We start from the raw sequence: 22,745 nt of genomic DNA, 5'->3' as shown, positions 1-22,745 counted from the left end.
AGCAAATTACTGGAGGAATCACTGGAGTCAGGTCTTCAAGGAGGTGGGAGAGAATACGATCAGTGATGTCCCTTTGGCAAGAGGAGTGGACCCTTCTCAGGACTAGGAAGGGCAGGCTGATGGCAACAGATTTCTGGTGCTGCATCACTCAGACGGCCCACATCTGCTCAGCCTGGTGCTGGCAGAGACACATGTAGAGGTGGTCGGGTGGCCTGAGGAGGATGGCAGAAATGATGTAAAATCGCCACTGTGGATGCTAGAAAATATCATAGAACTGTCAGATCCAAACATCAATCCAAAATGGTTTATTTTGATGATTTATAAAAGAAATATCACGATAGCAACTTAAAGCTCTTTACAAATTTAAAAATAAATTTACAGAAATGTAATCATGTCCTATTACATTCAACAGTTTTAGTTAAAATGTTACAGGTAGTGTTGAACAACAAAACATAAACCAAGTTCTAAATCACATAAATGGCCTCAAAGTGTGCTCAAAACCCACTGGGAGATGGTCCAGGAAAAAACTGGAAAAATATGACTTCAGAAGCCAGCAGTAAAGAGGATTAGGTCACTGCTGCAGGTGATGTGGCCACGTAAAAGTCACCTCAACCTTGAACTGCACCAGAAGCTCACACGTAGACGGAAGAAAATGTGAGGTTTTTTTTTTTTTCCTTAATTTACTTATTCTGGTGTAGCTCACAGAACACAGGACTTGGAAATTTATACCCTGATCCATGTGAAGGTCGTTTTAATCAAGGATGATGTTATTTGTGGTTAATTGGGCCTCACACTTTTCTTTTGCACGTTACATGCTAATCACGATTCCAGTACGCTGGGAAGGGAAGCTGTGAGGATGTAGTGAGGACACGGCTGTGGAGCCCGCTGCTCCTGCCTGCCCAGGGCTGTCAGCACACACGAGCAGCCCCAGGGGAAGAACACTGTCCAAGGTCTGGGCGCTGCCTCGGCGACTGCTGGGCGCTGTCCCTGAAGCTGGGAGCGAACGCTCGGCACCGCCCGGGCACGCTTCCCTCAGTGCCGCTGCCAGGCCAAATTATGCGGCGGCTAGCAGCTCTGTGGAGATGCTAAAGTTTAAGACCTAAGTGTCAGGGATTGCTGGCGACAAATAATTTTTATGAGGAAAGTGGACAAAAACAGGTGTTTACCAAGACCTGAGAATTATCATCTACTTTAATTAAGCAAAGGTATAGAGGGATCCATTTCAGCTCATTCCTTTAAGTATGGCCCTTAAAAATAAACAGAATGCCCCTACTTCATATCGCCTGACTTGCAGCCAGGTATGTGACCCTAAAGTGTAAGTTCCAGCATACATCTTATTAATAATTAAAAATAGCTAATTTTACTAACCTGGCAACTAATCTGGACATTTCATGATTACAAGCCTTAAAAATTTAATACAAGTACAATTTTTCTTGTACATAGAATGCTTACACATTAAAATATTGAAGGCACTTTTAGGTTACATGATAAACAAAAATACATTAATGAGAGAATTATTTATTGTTCCTTCAGTTTCTGTGTCCATGGTAATCACTGAGAGCCCAGTTCTGCACTTCACCTTTGGCGAAGAGTGTGAAGACAATGGCACCAAATACATTGATAGCAGCAGCGATACAGAAAACAGTCTGCCATTCTCCAATAGTGTTCTGTAGAGAAAGAAAAAAATGCAGAGGAAAAAAGTTTTTGTTCATAGTCACTTTATAAAAAAGATTGTGTCACAAGAATGTTACAACAGCAGCATTATTCATAAAAGCCTCATGCTGAAAACAACAAAAACGCCCATCAACAGTGACACTGGTATATCTGCTCAATGGAATACTATACAGCAATGAGAAGGAATAACCACAACAACACAGACACACCTCACAACCAAATGTCAGGCAAAAGAAGCCAGACACGGAGAGTACATACTAAATGATTCCATTTACATAAAGCTGAAGATCAGACAAAACTAATCTATAGTGTGCAAGTCGGGCCAGGGGTGCTTCTTGGTGCAAGAGGAATGCTGGGAAGGGGTACCTGGGGGCTTTGCAAGGGAGGCACTGTTCTGTTTCTTGATTGGGTGCTGGTTACAGGGATGTATTAACTTTGTGAAAATTTGTCCAGCTGTATACTTAGGATTTGTGCATTTTTAAAATACATGTTATACTTGAATAAAAAGTTTACTAAAAACGTATGGCATGTCCTTGAATCACATGTTACTAGGAAAGTATTACGCTGCACATTGTCTCCCAAGTTCTTAGGTGGAGGTGTCGGGTAGATCAAGTAAGGAAGAGTCAGGATGGACTTGACGTTCAAGTCTGAGGCCTGGCCTGAAAGATCCCACAGGGCTCTCGAATGGTACACAAAATAGGATGTGTATGGGATTTGCCAATAAGAGATGAACAAAACACAGCTGTTCCATGCATAATCCAGTGGTATAAATACATGAGGCAGTTATCCCATTTCTGGGTCACGTGACTAACATGACCAACCATTTTTTGGATTTTTACAACTTCAGTCTAACCAGAGTGCTACATCTGCAGCATTTAAAAAAGAAAAAACAAGCAGTAGAATCGGCAATAAGGAAGAAAAACGAAAGGCTCTTGGAAGCTAGTACGAGGTCATTTATTTAGGAAAAAAAGGAAAAACGAAGAAAGAAAGGAGCACTCTGTGGTTAAGGTATACTTCTCTGAGATGAATGTATTTTGATGAAAAAGAAAATCTTAGAAATCCATCTTAAATTCTGGTAACTATTTAGCTATGCTAACAATGTGTCACTATTCTGGAGGAGGAGTCAGTCCATAGTTACATTGTATACCAGAAAGAAATGTTCACGACAGCTTCCCAGGATTCCTAGGATTCCTAAGACGAAGCTTCTCTGTGCGCTCTGCAGGATAAAATAACACCTCAGTGTTGTCTGGTGGCAATGGGTGACTTACAGTTAATCAATTGTACACAATCTCACATAACTCCTAGTTTGTTTTTTAACAAAAATTCCACCAGTTTTTAGAGAACACTGTTTTGTTTGTAACAAAATTGAACCCCAGACACACTTTGACTTTTGTTTTTCCTAAGGAAGATTCATCCTGAGCTAACACCTGTGCCAGTCGTCTTCTATTTTGTATGTGGTCCCCAAAACAGCACGGCTGACGAGTGATGTAGGTCCGCGCCTGGAATCCAAACTTGTGCACCCGGGCTGCCGAAGTGGAGCATGCTGAACTTAACCACCAGGCCATGGGGCCAGGCCCACACTTTGATTTTTAATTCTTTAATTATTTATTGATAGTCTGACTCAAAGTTCCACAAAGTTTTTGAGGCAGTGCAGTAATTTTAATTGTAAGAAATTACAATTGTGGGGCCAGCCCCGTGGCTTAGCTGTTAAGTGCGCGCGCTCCGCTGCTGGCGGCCCGGGTTCGGATCCCGGGCGCGCACCGACGCACCGCTCCTCCGGCCATGCTGAGGCCATGTCCCACATACAGCAACTGGAAGGATGTGCAGCTATGATGTACAACTATCTACTGGGGCTTTGGGGGAAAATAAATAAATAAATAAAATCTAAAAAAAAAAAAAAGAAATTACAATTGTAAAGGCAAATGTGTTTTTCTTTTAAAAAAATATCATTTTAATAACATTAAAAAAATGCTATAATAACACATCCAAAACCCACCTCAGTTCCCACTTTACATACTCTCAAGACTTTAATTCAGCTATCTGTATTTCCCTAGCAGAAGTGCTAGGATTATCAATAAGTGAAATTAATACATGGTGATGTGTTGACTTTGGTTCTTTGTTGCCACAGTGCTCCATGAAGATAAGGTTAAACATTTCTGATGTGTCCACATTGAGACACAGAGTTTTAGAAAAAAACTTTTCCAACATCCCTTTCTATTAAGTGAGAGAAAATAGTAACAGGGAGGCATTGATTCATTTAAATGAGGAATTAGAAACAGCGGAGAAGAAACAAGACTCAGTGGTGAGTCCATCTAGGTCTGAAATCAGTATATTTGGTAAATAAGAAACTTTTTTTTGTGAGGAGATCAGCCCTGAGCTAACATCCATGCCAATCCTCCTCTTTTTGCTGAGGAAGACTGGCCCTGGGCTAACATCCATGCCCATCTTCCTCCACTTTATATGGGATGCTGCCACAGCATGGCTTGACAAGCAGTGCATCGGTGTGCACCTGGGATCCGAACCGGCGAACCCCGGGCCGCCACAGCGGAGTGCGCGCACTTAACTGCTTGCGCCACCGGGCTGGCCCCTAAATAAGAAACTTTGCAAGCATATCCTGAAATTCTAAGGATTAGATAGTGTTAATTTGATCACAGAGACAAAACAAGGAGAAAATTAAGTCTCTTTTAGAGGTTTAAGTCAGCCTCTTGAAGAATATATTTCATCAGTCCTTGAGATTTTTTTTTTTTGGTGAAGAAGATTAGCCCTGAGCTAACATCTGTTGCCAATCCTCCTCTTTTTTTGCTTGAGGAAGATTAGCCCTGAGGTAACATCTGTGCCAGTCTTCCTCTATTTTGTATGTGGGTAGCTGCCACAGCATGGCTTGATGAGTGGTGTAGGTCCGTGCCCAGGGAACAACTCGTGAACTCAGGCCACTGAAGTGGAGTGCATTGGACTTAACCACTATGCCACAGGGCCAGCCCCAAGATTTTTTTTAAACAGTAGAAAACTAGAGTTGGAAAGGGACTTTGAGGTCACTTATTTTGATTTCTTACACAATGTAGGCAACCTTTTAGAATGCGGAGTGTCTGCTTACTGATCTGGCCCCATGCTGCCTTCCAGCTTCAGGCTGGCCCAACCCTGGCCCACCCAGCTTCTCAGGGCTCAGCGCCCAGCCAAAGCCAGCCCTTCCCAGACCCAGCTCACTCTTCGAGGGCTCCTTCCCACAAAGTGGTTGTTCTCTCCTCTGTGCCATACTCTGCACACATTTTTTCTGCAGCATTTGTCACACTGTACTTTATATGATTACATGTAATCTCTAAATGATGAGTTTCTCAAGTGCAGAAGCTTGTCATTTTGCCTTAGAATCCTCAGTACCTAGCATATTAATAAGCACTCAAAACATGCCTGTTGAATACATGTCTGCCTATTTCAGGGTTCACTAACTCATAAGGCAGCCCATTCCACATAGGAACAGGTCTAAACAGAAGCTTTCCTGTTGTTGCCTGGTAACTTCTTTCCATCTGTCTTTGTGGAACGGCCAAGAAGTCTCCATCTTTCACGTGGCAGTCCTTCAAGTATGTGAGGACACTGACCACGTCTTCACAACCTTCTGCTCCTCTAAACATTCTACATTGTTTCAGCTGTTCCTTATTCATTCTCACATGATTTCCTGACACCTCACTTTCGTGGATCTATTCTTGAATAATTTTACATTGCTAGTTTTTATTTGCTCAAACCAAAGACATAAGTTACTTATCTGGTATAATATCACAATTTTTAAGTACTTGGGTGGTTTCAGCTACAAAGTCTTCATTTAACTTAGGTCTGTCGTTCTGTCTAAAATCCAGAGTGTTCTTTGAAAATACACTTTCCTATCCATTAAGGCACTTAGCTTTTTGTTGCTATAAGGAATTGCATAAGAACAAACATTCAGAATTTTACTCTTAATTAAAAAATACTCAACTTTGACACAGGTGTACAGCTTCAAGTGAACTGTTTAGACCATTTCAGTTTACAAGCAAATTATCTACTTACGTTGGGGGTCAGACTTTTAGCAATGACAGGCCCAACCATTCCTGGAATAGTGGCGAATGTATTTGTGATGCCCAGGAGGATACCAGCATACCTGCAGAAACATTGCCATTGAGTTTTACACTGTGTTGCACATTTAAGTAGATTCTTTATAGATAACCATACCACTCCCAGGCTGTCTTATTGTGACATTTTATGTCTAAATGAAATGTCTTACTGAAATAGGGCTGAATATTTAGCTTGTGAACACCCTGCATTCCCATAGTCAATTAGCATTCTAGTGTCATGTAGGGGAACATGGCCACTGGCCGATCCCTTCCACAGTGAAGTGGAAAAGTGCTGGGGTGGAGCTTGCACACGTGACTGTATCTAGACAGGAAGCTTGATATGTCTTAAAATTTTTTTAAGTTAAAAAAAGAGAATTTATTTCCTGATTACAAAATTTATTTCATTGTTGAAAATTAAAAAAAACACATTAAGAAGAAAATAAAATTACCTATAATCCTTCCATATACTGTAAAGATAATCAACATTAACATTCCGGTAAATATCCTAATTATTTTTGTCTACATGTATATATATTTTTTTAATAGATTTTTTTTTTGTGTGAGGAAGATTTGCTCTGAGCTGACATCTGTTGCCACGCTTCCTCTTTTTTTTGCTTGAGGAAGATTCGCCCTGAACCAACATCTGTGCCAGTCTTCCTCTGTTTTGTATGTGAGTCACTGCCTCAGCATGGCTGACGAGTGGTCTAGGTCTGCGCCCGGGATCCGAACCTGTGAACCCTGGGCCACCAAAGCGGAGCGCACAGAACTTCAACCACTCGGCCACAGGGCCAGCCCTATATTTCTAATATATTATTATAAAAATGAGATCATATTGAACATACAATTTCACAACTTACTTGTTCCACTTATTACATATTTGCTTGTAGCTAAGTCCTTGCAAACTGTCCCAGAAATAGATAAGCTGGGGCTACATTGTGTATGTGTGTCTGTATGACAAAAAATGCATTTTGAATAAACTCAGAAAAAGTTCTGATTTATTTTAAGGGTAAATCTTAGGGAAGTGGGACATTCTTATCTATGTTCAGATGCAAATCTTTAAAGAAAGAATTCCTGCCTGCATTTGGGAAATGCTAATTCATCTGTTGATTTCTCCAATACGTAAGAAATATATGTAGACTAAGGAAGGCGACTATAGCCAAGATCTCACGTATCATCCTAAAAAGAATGACATGCTTATCATTTTCTATTAAGAAGTCTTATTGGACTGGTAATCCGGAGACCTAAAAATTTCTGACCTAGCTCCACCATTAACCATCTGTGTGACCTCAGGCAAGTTAGTGATAGATTATTATTTCCCTTGTCATTTATGGGTTCATAGATGTATACATGTAACAGATCTGGTGGTCCCAACTTAGCTCCCCTACATTCCAGCAAGGATATTAAAATTTTTTTTTGAGTGTAATACACATATGGAAATGTGCACAAACTGTAACTGTACACTTGATGAGTTTTCACAAAGTGAACACAACCATGCATCTGATCAAGAAACAGAACCTACCGGTATAAACATTTTAAAGGACATTTTACATTTGGTTGAACTGCATCTCAGCCTGTATAAACTTTAATTTGAATAATCATAATTTTGTCAGGTCACCCCTACTCAAAAACTTACAAGGATGGTCTAATGCTGACCCTAAGAAGACTGTAATCTTCTGCCTGATTTGCAATGGCCTGGCCCTGGTCCATGTGCACAATACACACTTCAGGTCCAGACAACTTTATCCCAGCTACTCACGTCTGGCACACTCATTCCTGCTACCTCTCTTCACTCATACGATACTACCTGAAATCCACACCTTCCACCCAAACTATTCGCTTAGCACCTCTTCCATGAAGCTTTCTCTGTCTAGTTCAGTTCCTATCGAGCTCTGCCTTCTTAGAATCTGCATTGTCCTTCAAGCTTGTATTACGTGTTCTAAGAGGAGACTGTTCTCTAATTCGAGTTTGCTAATTCTAACTCCATAGTCTCACTGCAAACTCATTCCTCACCCCCTTTATTACGTCCAGCGGCCAGTTCCACAGACATGCTTGTTCAGTGCTTGCTGACGGCAGCAGTGGCACGCTGCCTGCAGCTGTCCTAGGCCCCAGGCACGGACCCAGGGGGCTCTGGCCACAGTGACTGCTGGAGACGTCCCACGAAGACTAGCACCTCTCTAGGCACTGGCTCCAAAGGGTGCCAATTCCTGATCAGGAATTCCATATAAATGGAATCATATAGACATAACCTTTTGGATTACATACTAGGGTTACTAAACATCGTTCCAAGTTGTTGTGTTTATCAACAGTTCGTTCCTTTTTTGTTGCCCTCTCTCTCTTTTTAATTGAAGAAACTGGGATTTTTGTCCTGTAGATGGTCCTACACTTTGGATTTTGTAGACCGCATCCATGAGGTATCATTTAACATACTTTTATGTCCCCTGTATTTCTTGTACACTGGCAGTATCTAGACTCTAGATCCTAGAGGGTTCATTAGAGTTAGGTTTGGTATGTTTAGTAAGAAAACTTAAAGATGGTGGTGGAGCTAAAAATTAGTTAACCAAGTAAATGGTGTTTATTAATTTATTTTTCATAAAAATCACTAAGGCATATACAAAGTCCAATTAGAGCTTTTAACTTTTCATTAATCAGTGTTATTATAAAATAAAATTTTAGTCAAACTTAAAGAAGCTTGATGTTTATTAATCCATATATCTTATTGTGGGATAATACTATGTCTAATAGGCTTTAGGATCCTCACTACCTTGGTTGTAGACTACTCATATGAAATTGCTCTTCCCATTTTGGATGTGGAAAAGTGCCTGCTATGGACTGAACTGTGTCCTCCCCAAATTCTTATGTTGAAGCCCTAACCCCCAGCGTGACTGTATTTAGAGGCATGGCTTTTAGGAGGTAATTAAGGTTAAATGAAGTCATAAGGGTAGAGTCGTAACCCAACAGAATGGGTGGCCTTATAGGAAGAGGAAGAGAGAGAGACTGCTCTCTCTATCTCTGTGAGCATGTACCAAAGAAAGGCCATGTGCGGACACAGGGAGAAGGGGGCTGTGCACAAGCCAGGAAGAGCACCGTCACCAGAACCCGGCCATGCTGGCACCCTGACCTCAGACTCCCAGCCTCCAGAACTGTGAGAAAATAAACTTCTGTTGTTTAAGCCACCCAGTCTATGGTCTTTTGTATGGCAGCCTGAGTTGACTAATACAGTGTCTAAATAAAAAATCCTGCTGAATCTAATTCAGTTATCTATAAACATCACAAATTTTTATGTTCAAAACTCAGGCATACAGGATACAATAACAACGCCACGCAGTACGGATCTTTCTTGCTTTTGCCATTTAGGGAGTGTATCTTGAATTAAGCAAGCTTGGCTGAACTTGTCTGTTTTTTTTAAAACCATTAACACCTCGGCAGGAAGAGGAACCCACCGCAGTGTTGCCAGGCCTCTTCAGCAACAGCTACTAAGTGCAGATGAATGCTGTGAAATTCCAGACGTCAGCACCCAGAAGCTCAGTCCAGCATTTATATGACACTTGGCCAGGAAGGGCAGTGAAAGACGATGACTGCTTGGAGGAAAACATGCTGGACGACTCAGTCCGGATTCTGTGCTATTGGAGTACTAGAATTCTGCGGGACTAACAAATAAAAATCTCTCTAATACCCTTGAATCTGGGCAACAAAACTATCCATAGAAAATCTCTATTTTAGTCTATAGAAGAATAGGCTCAGAAAATACCATGCACACATTTATATGTTAAGAGGAGTACTGACTGTTTACTGAAAAACTTCATGTCAGGAACGGTTCTAAGTATTTTATATATATATTATCCCATTTTAATAGTAAAATCAATGCCATGAGGTAGGGATTATTATCATCATTCTATGGATGAAGAAAGAAAGACTGTACAACGTTACCCAATTTGTCTGATTCCAAATCAGTGCTTAATATTATAATTTAGTTATAATCTATAACACTGCCTTGTTAAAAACATGGTCATCACTGAATTCAATCTGTAGGAAAGATCAATTTTCCCATGCTTAATTTTTCACCACAAGCCCCAGTGCTGAATGCTTAAAGGTCTACGGTCCCTGAGTGCCCCTGTTCCGACAGGCAGTGTCACCCACTGCACGGCACTTGGTGGTGACCACAGACAAAAAGCACCTACGCCACAACACGGTCATGAGATACGTAACCCCCCATTAACCGAGGACACAGGGAACTAGAAACAACTAGATGCTTTGAACCAAGAAATTCTAGTTGGAAAATAAAAACTAAAAGCTCATCACAAGGGTTGAATCAATATATAAGGGTGAGAAATAATTTTGACTTTGATGAGAGTATCTTACATTTGTACAGCTGTACAATTTTAAGTTACGTATCTTGTTCACACACATGCCTACACATGCTGATCACAGCCTTAAATGTGGTCCCTCGCTCAGCTTAGAGAAGCACAGCATCGTTCCTGACCTAAGGCACATAGGCACTTACGAGTCTCCTAACTTCTACAGCTATTTGCTGGCATCACTTATGTTACTAAACTGTTGAGCTTCATACCATATCTAGATAAAGACGTCTTTTTCACTTATAAGACTCACACAACATCAGGGCTGGGCCAGGGTCTTGAAGATATAGAGCTCGACTACTCAGCTGATGCTTGAAGCCCAGTTCCGGGATTCTGCCTGCTGTTGTCCAGGATACGCTTCAGGACATGACCTCATCACCCTCCCAGCCGGCACAAGCTTACGCAGACGCAAGCAGGGACCACGCTACTGCTACGTTTGTGTCTTCAACATTCGCCTCAGTGCCTGGCACAGAGTTCGTGGAATGACTAGATCCATTAATCAACATGCTATGACACTGAAATTTAGTAATTACAAATCTATGTACTTGTACATCCAATCCATCTTTTTCCGTCCTGTCCAAAGGAATCACAGGAGACCTTGTTGAAATCTTGATATGCTAAATATAGTGTTTCTTCTATGTATGAGGCTAAATATGATGTTGAGAAATTAGACCGTTTTGCTATTTTGGCTCTTAGTGATCCAATGTTGGCTCCTTAGTGATCAATATTTTCCTTTCTAAGAGCTCACCAATCATCCTCCTTTAATATTTCACTTGCACTGATTTGTGACGCTGATCATGGCACCTGACTCCAAGTTTGCCAGAAAATAATGATTAAGTGTATTGCATTATGTGCAAATGCATTTATTACATATGAGCTAAGTGCACATGTGAACATGTGTGTTCTAGTTAATCCTCACAAGGATCACATGTGGTAGGTACCATGTATATTTGTTTTTTTCTTCTCCAGCATCCACTTTCATCTTCTTTTGACAATAGCTCCCATTTCTATTTGATGATCCAATTTTTCTTCACCCCAGTTTAAGAGAGCAGAGTGGGGTCCTTGCCAGATGCCAGAGCTCCTGACAGACTTCAGGCTGCAGATATATCCTGAACCACATTTCAGCTCCATGAAACGGAGTGGGTGGCTTCCTTCTGGCTGGGTGGCCACTGAGCCGATTTTATGTTCCTTATCATTTTTACTTCTCATATTTATTTACTTAGTTTTTATAATAAACTCACATTAACTGAAGCAACCAGAGTATGTGTCTGTTCTCTGCAATGAGTTTTCAAAATAACTACTAGTGCCTCTATAATGATCAATTTTTAAGATCTTCCAACTAAGCAATTGACAGGCAACTTGATGTAGCAGAAAGATCCCTGGACCATGGAGCTGGAAGACCTGGAATCAAGTCTTAGTTCTGCCATTTACTAGCTCTGACTTTGGAAGTCACATAACTCCTCTGTGCTTGAGTTTCTTCATCTTCAAAGTGAGTCCTTTGTGTTCACATATTCCCGTGTTGTAGTGGATGTTACCAATGGCCTCCTCAGCATCCATTCCATGAGGTTTGAGGGGCACTGGCTCCTTCACCTCTAACTTGAGAGGTGGCAGGGGGGTGCTAACTGTCATAAAGTCAGATGGTGTTCTCCTGTATACATGACTCAGTTTGGTTCAATCGGAATGAAGCCCAGGACTTATTTCCATGGTTGAGAGAGGCAAAGATCCTTTTCTTTCTTGATTGATGTGAATGAAGAAGCATGTAATTCTGGTCATTACTGGCCATCATTTCATTGTGTGATTTTACAAGCAGACTCAGCCTTAGGGTAAAACTAGTATCATGAAAGGCAGAGTAGAGAGTTGAAAAGAAACAAATCTTTAGTGATATTAGTAGACAGCTGAATATCAACTCTTGCCTGAAGTCTACTGTCTCTGGACTTTACAATAAAGTGAATCAATAGGTCATGCTGTTTAGCAGCCTAAATTAGGATTTCTGTTACTTTAACTAAAAGCATCTAGGAGACAACACAGCCTAGACCTCTTTTGTGCCAAAATTCTCAATTCCCATATCCCTTTGACTGTTCATCAACCCGAAGCTTGTTAAAATCTCAATCCTAGATCAATCCAACAGCACGTTTTCAGTCCTACATTTAGGGTACTGAACACCACTGAAAGAAATAACAACTTTGTAAAAGAGTGAGAGTACAAAAGTAATCTCCCACTTCAGCTGATGCTCATCAATGCCAAAAATCCCTTCTATGAGTTCTTAGGGACTATTTTTCTCAGTAGTTATTTTGAACATTTATCATTCTCAAGTCTTCTACTCTGCCTATCTTCTTTCCTAGTCTCAGCAACGAACCTGACTCCCATGCCACAGAGAAACCAAAGACGCACAGTTAAGATTTTTCAATGTTATCTATTGCTGCGTAATAAATTACCTCAAAACTTAGCAGCTTCAGACAACAAATACGGATTATCTCACAGGTTGTGGGGGACAGGAATGGAGGAGCAGCTTAGCTGGTGGTTCTGGCTCAGGGGGCCTCATGAGGTTTCAGCCAAGATGTTGGCTGGGGCTGCAGTCATCTGAAGACTTGACTGGAGCAAGAAGGATCCACTTCTAAGCTCAATCACATGGCTGCTGGCTGGAGGCCTCAGCTCCTCCCGTGTGGGCCTTGCCACAGGGGCACACATCCTCACTCCATGGCAGCTGGTGTCCCCAGTGTGAATCATCTGAGAAAGAGAGGGAGCAAGGAGGGCGCTGCCATGTCTTTTATGACCTTGTCAGATACCATCCCTTTTGCCATATTCTATTCATGAGAAACAAGTCACTAAATCCAGCCCACATTCAAGGGGAGGGAAAGTAGCCTCCACTTTTTGAAGAGAGGAGTGTTGAAGAATTTAGGGACATACTTTTAAACCACCACAATTCTCAACTTCTCATCTCACCTGAAAACTTCTTCAACTGAACCCACCTTACTACCTTCCTTCTCTTCTCAGCTGAAAGCTGATCCCTCCACTTGGACTCCGGATATCATTCCTTCTTGCCTTCTAGCAACCAGTAATTTTCACTTCTTCCTTTAAAGTTTAATCTCTCATCTTTTATTGGCCTTCTTTTCTCAGCGTATTAACAGCTTGGGTCTCTTTCATCTTAAAAAAAAACCTTTCATCAATACGTGTCCACCTTTAGCTTTTTTCCTTCCCTTCATAGTTCATAGTTTTGAAATAGCTGTTTATTGGCAGTGGTTCTCAAATTTTGATGTCCATGAGAACAACCTGGAGGAGCAACAAAACACAGATTCCTTCGCCCTATAATCAATGGTTCTACTTTATTTTAAAGAACCACTCCTGATGATTTTGATGTGGATGGCTAAGGACCACACTTTTGAAATTACTGCTTTATGCTGTCTTCATTTTCTCATCTTTCCATTCATTCCTTAAGTCACTGCAGGCTTGCTTCCTTCTCCTTGCTCCATGGAAGCATTTTCACCAAGATGTTTAATAAACTTCTCCATCTGGTTGTCCAACTCAAGGATCACTTGTATTCTTACTTGACTGAGCTTTCACTGGCATCTGACCCTGCTGATCAAGCTCTCCCTTTGGGATCTCAATCTCTACTTATTTTCCTTATCCTTCTCCTGTTCCTTCTTCTCAATTATCTCTGCATCAGCCTCTTCTTTCTCTTAATGGTTTCCCAAGGTTCTCATTACAGTTTGCTGAGTAATTTTATCCAATTCCATGACTTCCTCTATTACTCATAGGTTGACGACTCCTAAATCTTTATTTCTCATCTGGTTCTCATTCTTTTTTTTTTTTAACCTTTTTTTTTTTTTTTGTGAGGAAGATCAGCCCTGAGCTAATATCCATGCTAATCCTTCTCTTTTTGCTGAGGAAGACCGGCTCTGAGCTAACATACACTGCCAATCCTCCTCCTTTTTTCCCCCAAAGCCCCAGTAGATAGTTGTGTGTCATAGTTGCACATCCTTCTAGTTGCTGTATGTGGGAAGCAGCCTCAGCGTGGCCGGAGAAGCGGTGCGACGGTGTGCACCTGGGATCTGAACCCGGGCCGCCAGCAGCGGAGCGCGCGCACTTAACTGCCAAGCCACGGGGCCGGCCCCAGATCTCATTCTTGAATTGGAGACTGGATAGTCTTGGCTTCCTTGACACCACATTCTTGATTTTCCTTCTGTCTCTCTGTTGCTCCTTTTTAGTTTCCTTTTCTGGTTATTTCCCCTCTTTTTGGTCTCTAAATGTTTGTCAAGATGCAGTCCCGCAATCGCTTGCCATTCTAACTGCCCTCCCCAGACAATCTTTGTGTTTAAATACTTTGACATGTGGTTTATTATTTCCTAATTTTTATTTCCAGTCACACTGCTTTTCTGAGTTCCAGATCCAAATATCAAACTGCCTACAACTACTATTTTCTAGATGTTTTCTCAAATATCTAAAATTTAACATGTCTGAAATTTTTATCTTCCCCCAAGACTCTTCATCCTTCAGGCGTCTCAATTCCAGTAAGTGGCATATCCATCTACCCAGTTGCCCAGCAAAACACCTGGAAATCATCATACTTGATATCGTCTTCCCTATTCAGGTCTAACCTATTGTCAATTCCCATCTATTGTATTCGCAAAACATCTCAAGTCTATCTATTTCTTTATACCCCATCTTCTCTTAACTGAGTTACCGCAATAGGTTCCTAATTGGTTGCTTCTATTTGTACTCTTGTCCACACAAGAGCGATCTTAAAATACAGAGAATGTCATTTCCTACTTGCTCTGGATGCAATATAAAATGCTTACTATAGGCTCCTGCTTACTCCCCAGTGGCTTTCTTCTCTGCATCTCAGCCACAAACGACCTACTCTCAGTTAACTGAAATATACTGTTATGGAATGAATGTTTATGTGTCCCCAAAATTCACACGTTGAAGCCCTAACCCTCAATGTGACTGTATTTGGAGATAGGGTCCTTAGGAGGTGATAAAAGTTAAATGAGGTCATAAGGGTGGGGCCCTGATCTGATAGGGCTGGTGCTCTTATAAGAAGAGGAAGAGACACTAGAGCTGGCTCGCTCTCTGCACGCACGCAAACATGCACACCTGCAAGCATGCACGCACAATGAGGAAAGGCCATGTGAGCACACAGCAAAAAGGCGGCCCTTCTGCAAACCAGGAAGAGAGCTTTCACCAGAAACCAACTGTGCTGGCTTGATCTTGGACTTCTAGCCTCTAGAATTATGAGAAAATAAATTTCTGCTATTTAAGCCACCCAGTCTACAGTATTTTGTTATGGCAGCCCAAGCAGACTGAGACAGGCACCAATTTCTTTTTCCACTTGTGTAAACTCTTCTGTCAGGACTACTACTCCTTTTTTGCCTGGCTAACTTCTTACTTATTCTTCAGGCTTTAGCTTAAATGTCACTTCCTCAGAGAGATCTTTCCTTACTCCCTGATCTATATTACATCTCCTTATTATATTCTCTCATTTTTTTCTTCAAAAAGTTGGATTTTATTTGTGTGATTCTTTCTTGTCTACCACTCTAGAGTAAAAGCTTCACAGGCCAGGCTGTACGCTGGCACTTGGCAGGCATTTGATCAGTATTTGTCAAAAGAATGAGTTATCACAATATGTTACAATTGTTTTATTGATTGATTGATTGATTGATTGAAGAAGATTAGCCCTGAGCTAACATCTGCCAATCCTCCTCTTTTTGCTGAGGAAGACCGGCCCTGGGCTAACATCCGTGCCCATCTTCCTCCACTTTATATGGGATGCCACCACATCATGGCCTGACAAGCGGTGCATAGGTGCGCGCCCGGGATCCGACCCTGCGAACCCTGGGGCGCCAGCAGTGGAGCGCGCGCACTTAACCACTCCGCCATGGGGCCGGCCCAAATTGTCTATTTTTTTTATTGTTTCTTTCCTGAACTAGACTATCTCCTTACAGCAGGATCTGGGTTTACTTGTTGTAGTGTCGTGTGAGTGCTACATGCATAGGAGACACTCCATTAAGGCTTGTGTGAGTGAGAGGACTGGACTAGACCAGGGCTGCACCTTGAACACGCACAAGAATCGCCTGAGGATCTTCACATGCGGATTGTAGTTCAGGAAGTCTGTGGTGACGCCTGAGGTTCTGCATTTCTCACAAGCTCCCACGTAATGCTGATGCCACTGGTCCCTGGACCAACTAGGGACTGAGCAGTGAGGGACGAGATTACTCTAAATCCTTCCTAGTTCTAACTTCCTATGATTCTATAAACCACATAATTGGACAATGTCATTTGTTTAACTTACTTCATGTGCAATATTTCCAGATTCTTTTTCTAGTTAGTAGCATAAAGGAACATATTTCAGTTTTGTAATTATTTGCTATTTCCGTCTATCCTTTTTTTGGTAATCAGGGTTAGTTTCTACTTTGTAATCTCAGATACATGCCTCAAGTCACTGTGCAGCAATTAGTTCAGACTTCTTCCTATCCTCTCTCACAGAAATGGCTTTTTGTGCCTTTACTTCTTCAAGGAGTTATTATTTCAATTATATCTCTATCAGATCTTTCAAATTATCACTAAATTTAACAAAGTTTTCTTGAAGTTAATTTGTTTTTCAAGTATGCTTCTTTTCTTTCATCATTATGTTAAACTCCTTCAGTTTTTTTTTTTTTTTCGGTGAGGAAGATTAGCCCTGAGGTAACATCCATTGCCAATCTTCCTCTTTTTGCTGAGTAAGATTGGCCCTGGGCTAACATCCGTGCCCATTTTCCTCTAATTTATATGTGGGACGCCTGCCTCAGCATGGCTTGATAAGCTGTGTGTAGGTCTGCGCCCAGGATCTGAACCTGTGAACCCTGGGCCACTGAAGTGGAGCACGTGAACTTAACCACTACGCCACCAGGCCAGCCCCAAACTCCTTCGGTTTTTAACTCACCAATATATATACTCAATAAATATTTGCTAGCTTGTAAGGGTCACAAAATTCTTCCCTCTATTTTAATTTCTCTTTGACAAATTCTCTGGTATATTGTCAATAATTCCAACATTAGACATCTAGTCTTGTGATTAAAACCAGAGGTTCATTCATTCAACAAATATTTACTGGGCACATGATGTGACAGGTACTACAACAAAACTTTCATGCATGACCAACCTTGGGATGTGAAAACATGATTGCAATGATAGATAGGATAAGAGATATTAGAAGAGGTTTTGATCATAGTAGACTTCCCATATATAGTGTAATACTTTTACTATTATTTTGATATCAGAACCTTATGCTTTTAAAAATGTAATTCAGCCACTACATTCATACTAAAAATATGAAAGGTTTTATATTTAACAAGGATTAATGTAAACTTCTGGTTTAAAAATAAAAATCATATCAAATTATACAAAGAATTCTTGAACTTCAAAATTTAAACACTGCAAAGATTGTAATAAGTTGAATAATTAATCAAATCTATTTCTGGTTCTGAAAGTTTAAATTGATTTTAATCATAGGAAAAACTATGACTGAAGATAATTAACTCAAGAAGGTACCACTCTGTAAAATGAGTGACTATTTAGTAGTCAGTGTACAACCAATTATTGTTCCTACAAATGTCTAATTACTAGCAAAAATATTACTGTTTAAGCCAAGTAGTTACCATTGTCAAATGAGCAACTGCCAGATTCATAGCCACATAGAAGACCGATAAGCTCTGTAGGCTTCTGCAGTGTAACTTTTGTGGGAATTCTGAAGCTTGGGAGGTCTTCCCATCCCAGCACTGTGATTCGATTAGCAAGGTATAAATTACTGAGGTAAAGTAATATGCAGTCATGTGTTATTATTAACATAATTAATTCCATAAAAGAATTATGTGAAGGTAAATACATATGTGAAAAGTGAATATATAACATAATAGCCACTGAATATGGCTGAACACTAAAATATGTCTATTGAAATTGTTTTTTTTTGAAGCAAAGCTTTATTTTATTTATTTAGATTTTTCCACGTTTTTTTTTTTTATTCCAGTAACATTCGTTTTGAAATTGTTTTGAGATGGGTACAGAGTAGAGAAGTTGAGTGTGCAAAATATCTTAATGAGATTGCTTGGAAGAGGGTGGCATAGGCAGACTCTGAACTCACCTCCTCCCATGGACACAACAAATCTACAACTACCCTTGAAACAATTACCCCTGAGAGAGAACCGGAAACTGGATAAAAGGGGACAGTGCTGACTGAGGTGAAAGAGGCAGAAATTCCTTCCTGGAGAGAAAAAAGCCACACTCTAGCCATGGACCAATCACAGCTGGGAGCAATCTGAAGGTACAAAGCGTTCCTGGGAGGAGTGGGGGATCTGAGTGGGAGGGCTTTGCCACAACAAGCAGCTTTTGGACTCAGCACAACTGAGAGGAGTGTCATAATATCTGGCTTTGCTGGCTATTAATAGCAACAGGGAACACTCCCAGAAAAGCTATTGAAGATAAGGGAAAGAAAAGCCTGCTCTTAAAGAGCCCACACACAAATTCACCCATTTCAAACAGCAACCTAAAATCACCAGAAAGAAAGGTGCACAGTCCTTTGGCAAAAAGAGACTCACTTGATAGGCTTGGGGCACACCTCGGCGAGGGGTGAGATCTCCCCCAGGCTGGGATCACCTCCTCAGGGACTGAGACTTTGGTGGCAGCCATTATTTTGACTTCAATCTCAATTTTATTGTTAATATAAACTTACATAGTACCCTGTGGAATTCACTATTATGCAGACACTTTTAATTGCTATTTAAATACATATACATGTAGCTGATATACAAACTCAGCTATTTAACCCATCAATTTCTCTAATTAATAGTTATGGTCATAGAAATAAAAAAATAATCAAACAAGCTTCATATTTCATTTACTAGAATTAGGAAATAATAACATAATAATAAAAGTAATATACATTTATTTATTTATTTTTTTAAATAATTTTATTTATTTATTTATTTTTCCCCAAAGCCCTAGTAGATAGTTGTATGTCATAGCTGCACATCCTTCTAGTTGCTGTAATGTGGGACGCGGCCTCAGCATGGCCAGAGAAGCAGTGCATCGGTGCGCGCCCGGGATCTGAACTCGGGTTGCCAGCAGCGGAGCGTGTGCACTTAACCGCTAAGCCACGGGGCCGGCCCGTAATATACATTTAAAGCTGTCATCTTTGCTAAGTTTGTGGCGAAAGGCATCAGTACAATTCACTTTAGAAAGATTTACACATCTACACTGATAACTATATAATTCTATGAAGGACTAAAGGATCACTTTTCAAAATCCCAAAGCTAAGAAAGTGGAAAAAGATTCAAAACAAAGCCTAGTAGGTGATTATTCAACATACAAAAGAAGGAAAAGAAATAATTTGGTAAAATTGCAGACTTTTGTATCTATTTGTAAATAAACCTTTGACAAAATCACTTTCTGTGATTTCTAAGAAGTAATTAACATCTGCTGAGAAGAGGCAATAACTTAGTAATGAAAGCATATGATCTTTGCCGGGGTCTTGGTTTCTAAATACCACTCCTCACTAAAAGGAACCAGGCTCCCTTGGAGAAATGGCTGATTTCAAGGCATTTCAAGGCAGAGAAGGTACAAGATGAATCTGAAACATCTGGTTGTTTCATCAATAAGGAAGTGCTCAAAAAAAAAAAGGAGATGGGGCAAGTTGATAGGCCATAGGAGCCAGCTTGAAGGGGCTCCCACTGGCTACATCTGAGATAATGTGTGCTTGAAAATAAAGAAGGACAAGAATGGATTATAACTCATTAAGTAAGTTAGGAATCTCTGAGTCCACACTGATGACAGATAGATAAACAAGCAGAGGAGAAGGGGAGATCTTCCTTACAACAGAATGCTGACCGATCAATGTGGAGGGAGTGGTAGGGCTGAAATATCACCATTTTGAAACCATCATAGTAAAGATTGATTTGGCATGGGTCATCAATGGATACTAAATCTAAGGTGGTGGTGGTGAGGGGAGTTTGAGGAGGAGCAGGATATTTGTATGATCTCAAAGCAGAGATGCTTTAAAGGGGAAAAAAAGTAACTAGCTATTGGAGAGACTTGACAACATCTTGACTGGGTGATCAAAATTAACATCACTAGGGGCCTCTGGACGCAATTCCCTGAGCAGGTCACAGGCCAGTTTTCTGGCCAGGGACGCATTATCTGAATCTAATCACGACAAGACGTGAGACAAATCCAAATAGAGTGTGGGCATTCCAGGCATACAGACCTGCATGCACAAAGGGCCAAAGGTGGGGAAGTGCGTGTGTGCGTGCGTGTGTGTGTGCTGGGGGATATTTTTTGAGAATAAAGAGTAGTTTAGTTCAGCTGGGGCAGAGAATACATAGAAGGTGAGGCAGGGGAGGGAGGAACAAAATGATGGAGACAGGTTGGGGCTATAATGTGGAGGATTTTGCATGCTGGCCAAGAATTCTGTATTTAAATTTAAGAGAGAATATAAAAAACTGATTTTATTACACATGAATAGTAAAGAAAGAGCTTTAAAGAAAAGTGTTGACACACAATAAGATCAATACACAAATGGTTTTCAGAAAGAATGTTAACACAGTACTGAATATTCAAGTCTATTTCATTATTCCATTCATGCACTTGACTGAGCCCGACCACGGCCCAGCACTCGGGGGAACGAGACAGACTTGGCCCCTGCACTCTCAGAGCTTACAGTCTCAGAGCTTCTGCTTGGATTACCATTTATTTCAAATGGCTTCTTGGTCCAATGTCTAAGTGCTCCTGGTTTTCTCTGCTTGGTTCCCCACTGTGAGGGATAAGCACACTGCAGCTCCCACTGTCATGGTATGATCATGTCAATCAACTGAGTGACAAGCACGGAACTGGTGTGCCTCTCTGTGTGCCGAAGCCGTGATATGGACATAGAAGACTGCAGTCTGAGGGGGCTTACATCCAAATTGGGGAGATAGGATAGATAAGAGTTACATTTAGAAATGATTACAAATTAAGGTAAGGCAGTTAATATGAGTGCATCTAGCATAAAATTATAAATGGAATGCACTGAGAAAAGGAGGAGAGAAAAGCAGGCAGTCATGGTCTGGAAAGGCTTTTTGAAGAACTGGGGTGTGAAATGGGAAGGATTCCAGGGGATGGAGATGAAAAGGCACTACTGCAGGGGCCCAGCATGGGCATCAGTAGATGGCACTGCAGAGTGGCAGCCAGGACTCAGCCATGAGATGTGCGCACTAAGACTCAAATCCCATGGAACCTTCTTGGACTTCTTATATAAAATGAGAGACTAGATTAGAATGATTTCAAAGGTCTGCTTGAATTCTGTGACAGTCAGGTTAGGGGAGCTTATCTTGAAGTACTGATTGAAGGGATGGAAGACTGAGGGTTTTTTTTTGTGAGGAAGATTAGCCCTGAGCTAACATCTGATGCCAATGCTCCTCTTTTTGCTGAATAAGATTGGCCCTGAGCTAACATCCGTGCCCATCTTCCTCTACTTTATATGGGACGCTGCCACAGCATGGCTCGACAAGTGGTGTGTCAGTGCGCGCCCGGGATCCGAACCAGCGAGCCCCGGGCCGCCGCAGTGGAGCACGCGCACTTAACCGCTGTGTCACCGGGCCGGCCCCAAGACTGAGGATTAACAGGAATCAGAAGATTCTTGGGCCGGCCTGTGGCTTAGCGGTTAAATGCACACGCTCCGCTACTGGCGGCCCGGTGCACTGACGCACTGCTTCTCCGGCCATGCTGAGGCCACGTCCCACATACAGCAACTAGAAGGATGTGCAACTATGACATACAACTATCTACTGGGGCTTTGGGGAAAAAAACGGAGGAAGATTGGCAATAGATGTTAGCTCAGAGCCGGTCTTCCTCAACAAAAAGAGGAGGATTAGCATGGATGTTAGCTCAGGGCTGATCTTCCTCACAAAAAAAAAAAAAAAAAAAGAAGATTCTGTGGTTATCTAGGTGTGTAGGATTTGGGGTAGGGGAAAGATGGTAGAGGGCCACCTGTCTTTTCTCCAAAAATAAATTTATACCCATTATTTAAAAAAAAATTAAGTGTGCCAAATCTTCTGGGTTAAAATATTTGCACAGTTCTTTCCTCTACCTTGTCAACTGGCACAAAAGAATTCTAGAAGTATGGGGCCCAAAGAATATTTCCAGAGAGGTGGCTTTAGGTGGAATTCTAGGCTTAAAAGTAAGAATTCTAGGTTCAAGTTTTGGCTCTGTCATTTATTAGCCGTGTGGTCTAAGACAAATCACTTAGCTTCTCTGAATCTGAGTTTCCTTAGTCATAAAATAGGTCAAGAATACCCTTCTCATAGGAATGCTTTAAGGATAAAACAAGATAATGCTTGTGAAAGTGATTTGTAAGCTATCAAGTGCTAGACAAATATGTGTGCACATAGGGAAGATAATAATTGAACAAATACCTGGGTCTGGTCTTGGGCATTCATCCATCCAACTAAATGCCCACTATGTGCCACACATCATGTTGAGCCCTGAGGAGGGTAATACAGAGTCTCTGCCTTCAGAGATCCTATTCTAGTTGGGTGGACAGACACAAGTTATAAAGTATTCTATGTAGTGTGTTTATGGGAACACTGTGTACAAAGGTGATGACAGTTAAAAGTTTAATTAAAAACAATTT

The 22,745-nt window shown here is 41.1% G+C and overlaps 1 protein-coding gene across 5 annotated transcripts in view; it reads right to left on the bottom strand.

Moving 5' to 3' along the window:
• Nucleotides 1–290: 290 nt before the first annotated feature.
• Nucleotides 291–22,745, bottom strand: part of SLC17A5 (solute carrier family 17 member 5) — a 55,867-nt gene continuing 33,412 nt past the window's right edge. For 3 of the 5 annotated variants that reach the window (XM_058566773.1, XM_058566771.1, XM_058566775.1), the window contains 2 exons: nucleotides 5,710–5,800; nucleotides 291–1,667 (listed from right to left, as the gene is read on the bottom strand). In XM_058566773.1, coding sequence (XP_058422756.1) covers nucleotides 1,530–1,667; nucleotides 5,710–5,800 — 229 coding nt within the window. In that variant the 3' untranslated portion in view covers nucleotides 291–1,529. Of the gene's footprint in view, nucleotides 1,668–5,709; nucleotides 5,801–20,668; nucleotides 21,028–22,527; nucleotides 22,597–22,745 lie in introns of those variants that run through there. The other 2 variants (XM_058566774.1, XM_058566772.1) reach the window with 2 other exon arrangements.

This window comes from Diceros bicornis, chromosome 23, assembly GCF_020826845.1.
Source record: "Diceros bicornis minor isolate mBicDic1 chromosome 23, mDicBic1.mat.cur, whole genome shotgun sequence".
Taxonomy (NCBI): Eukaryota; Metazoa; Chordata; class Mammalia; order Perissodactyla; family Rhinocerotidae; genus Diceros; species Diceros bicornis.
This window is presented reverse-complemented; position numbering and strand designations above follow the sequence as displayed.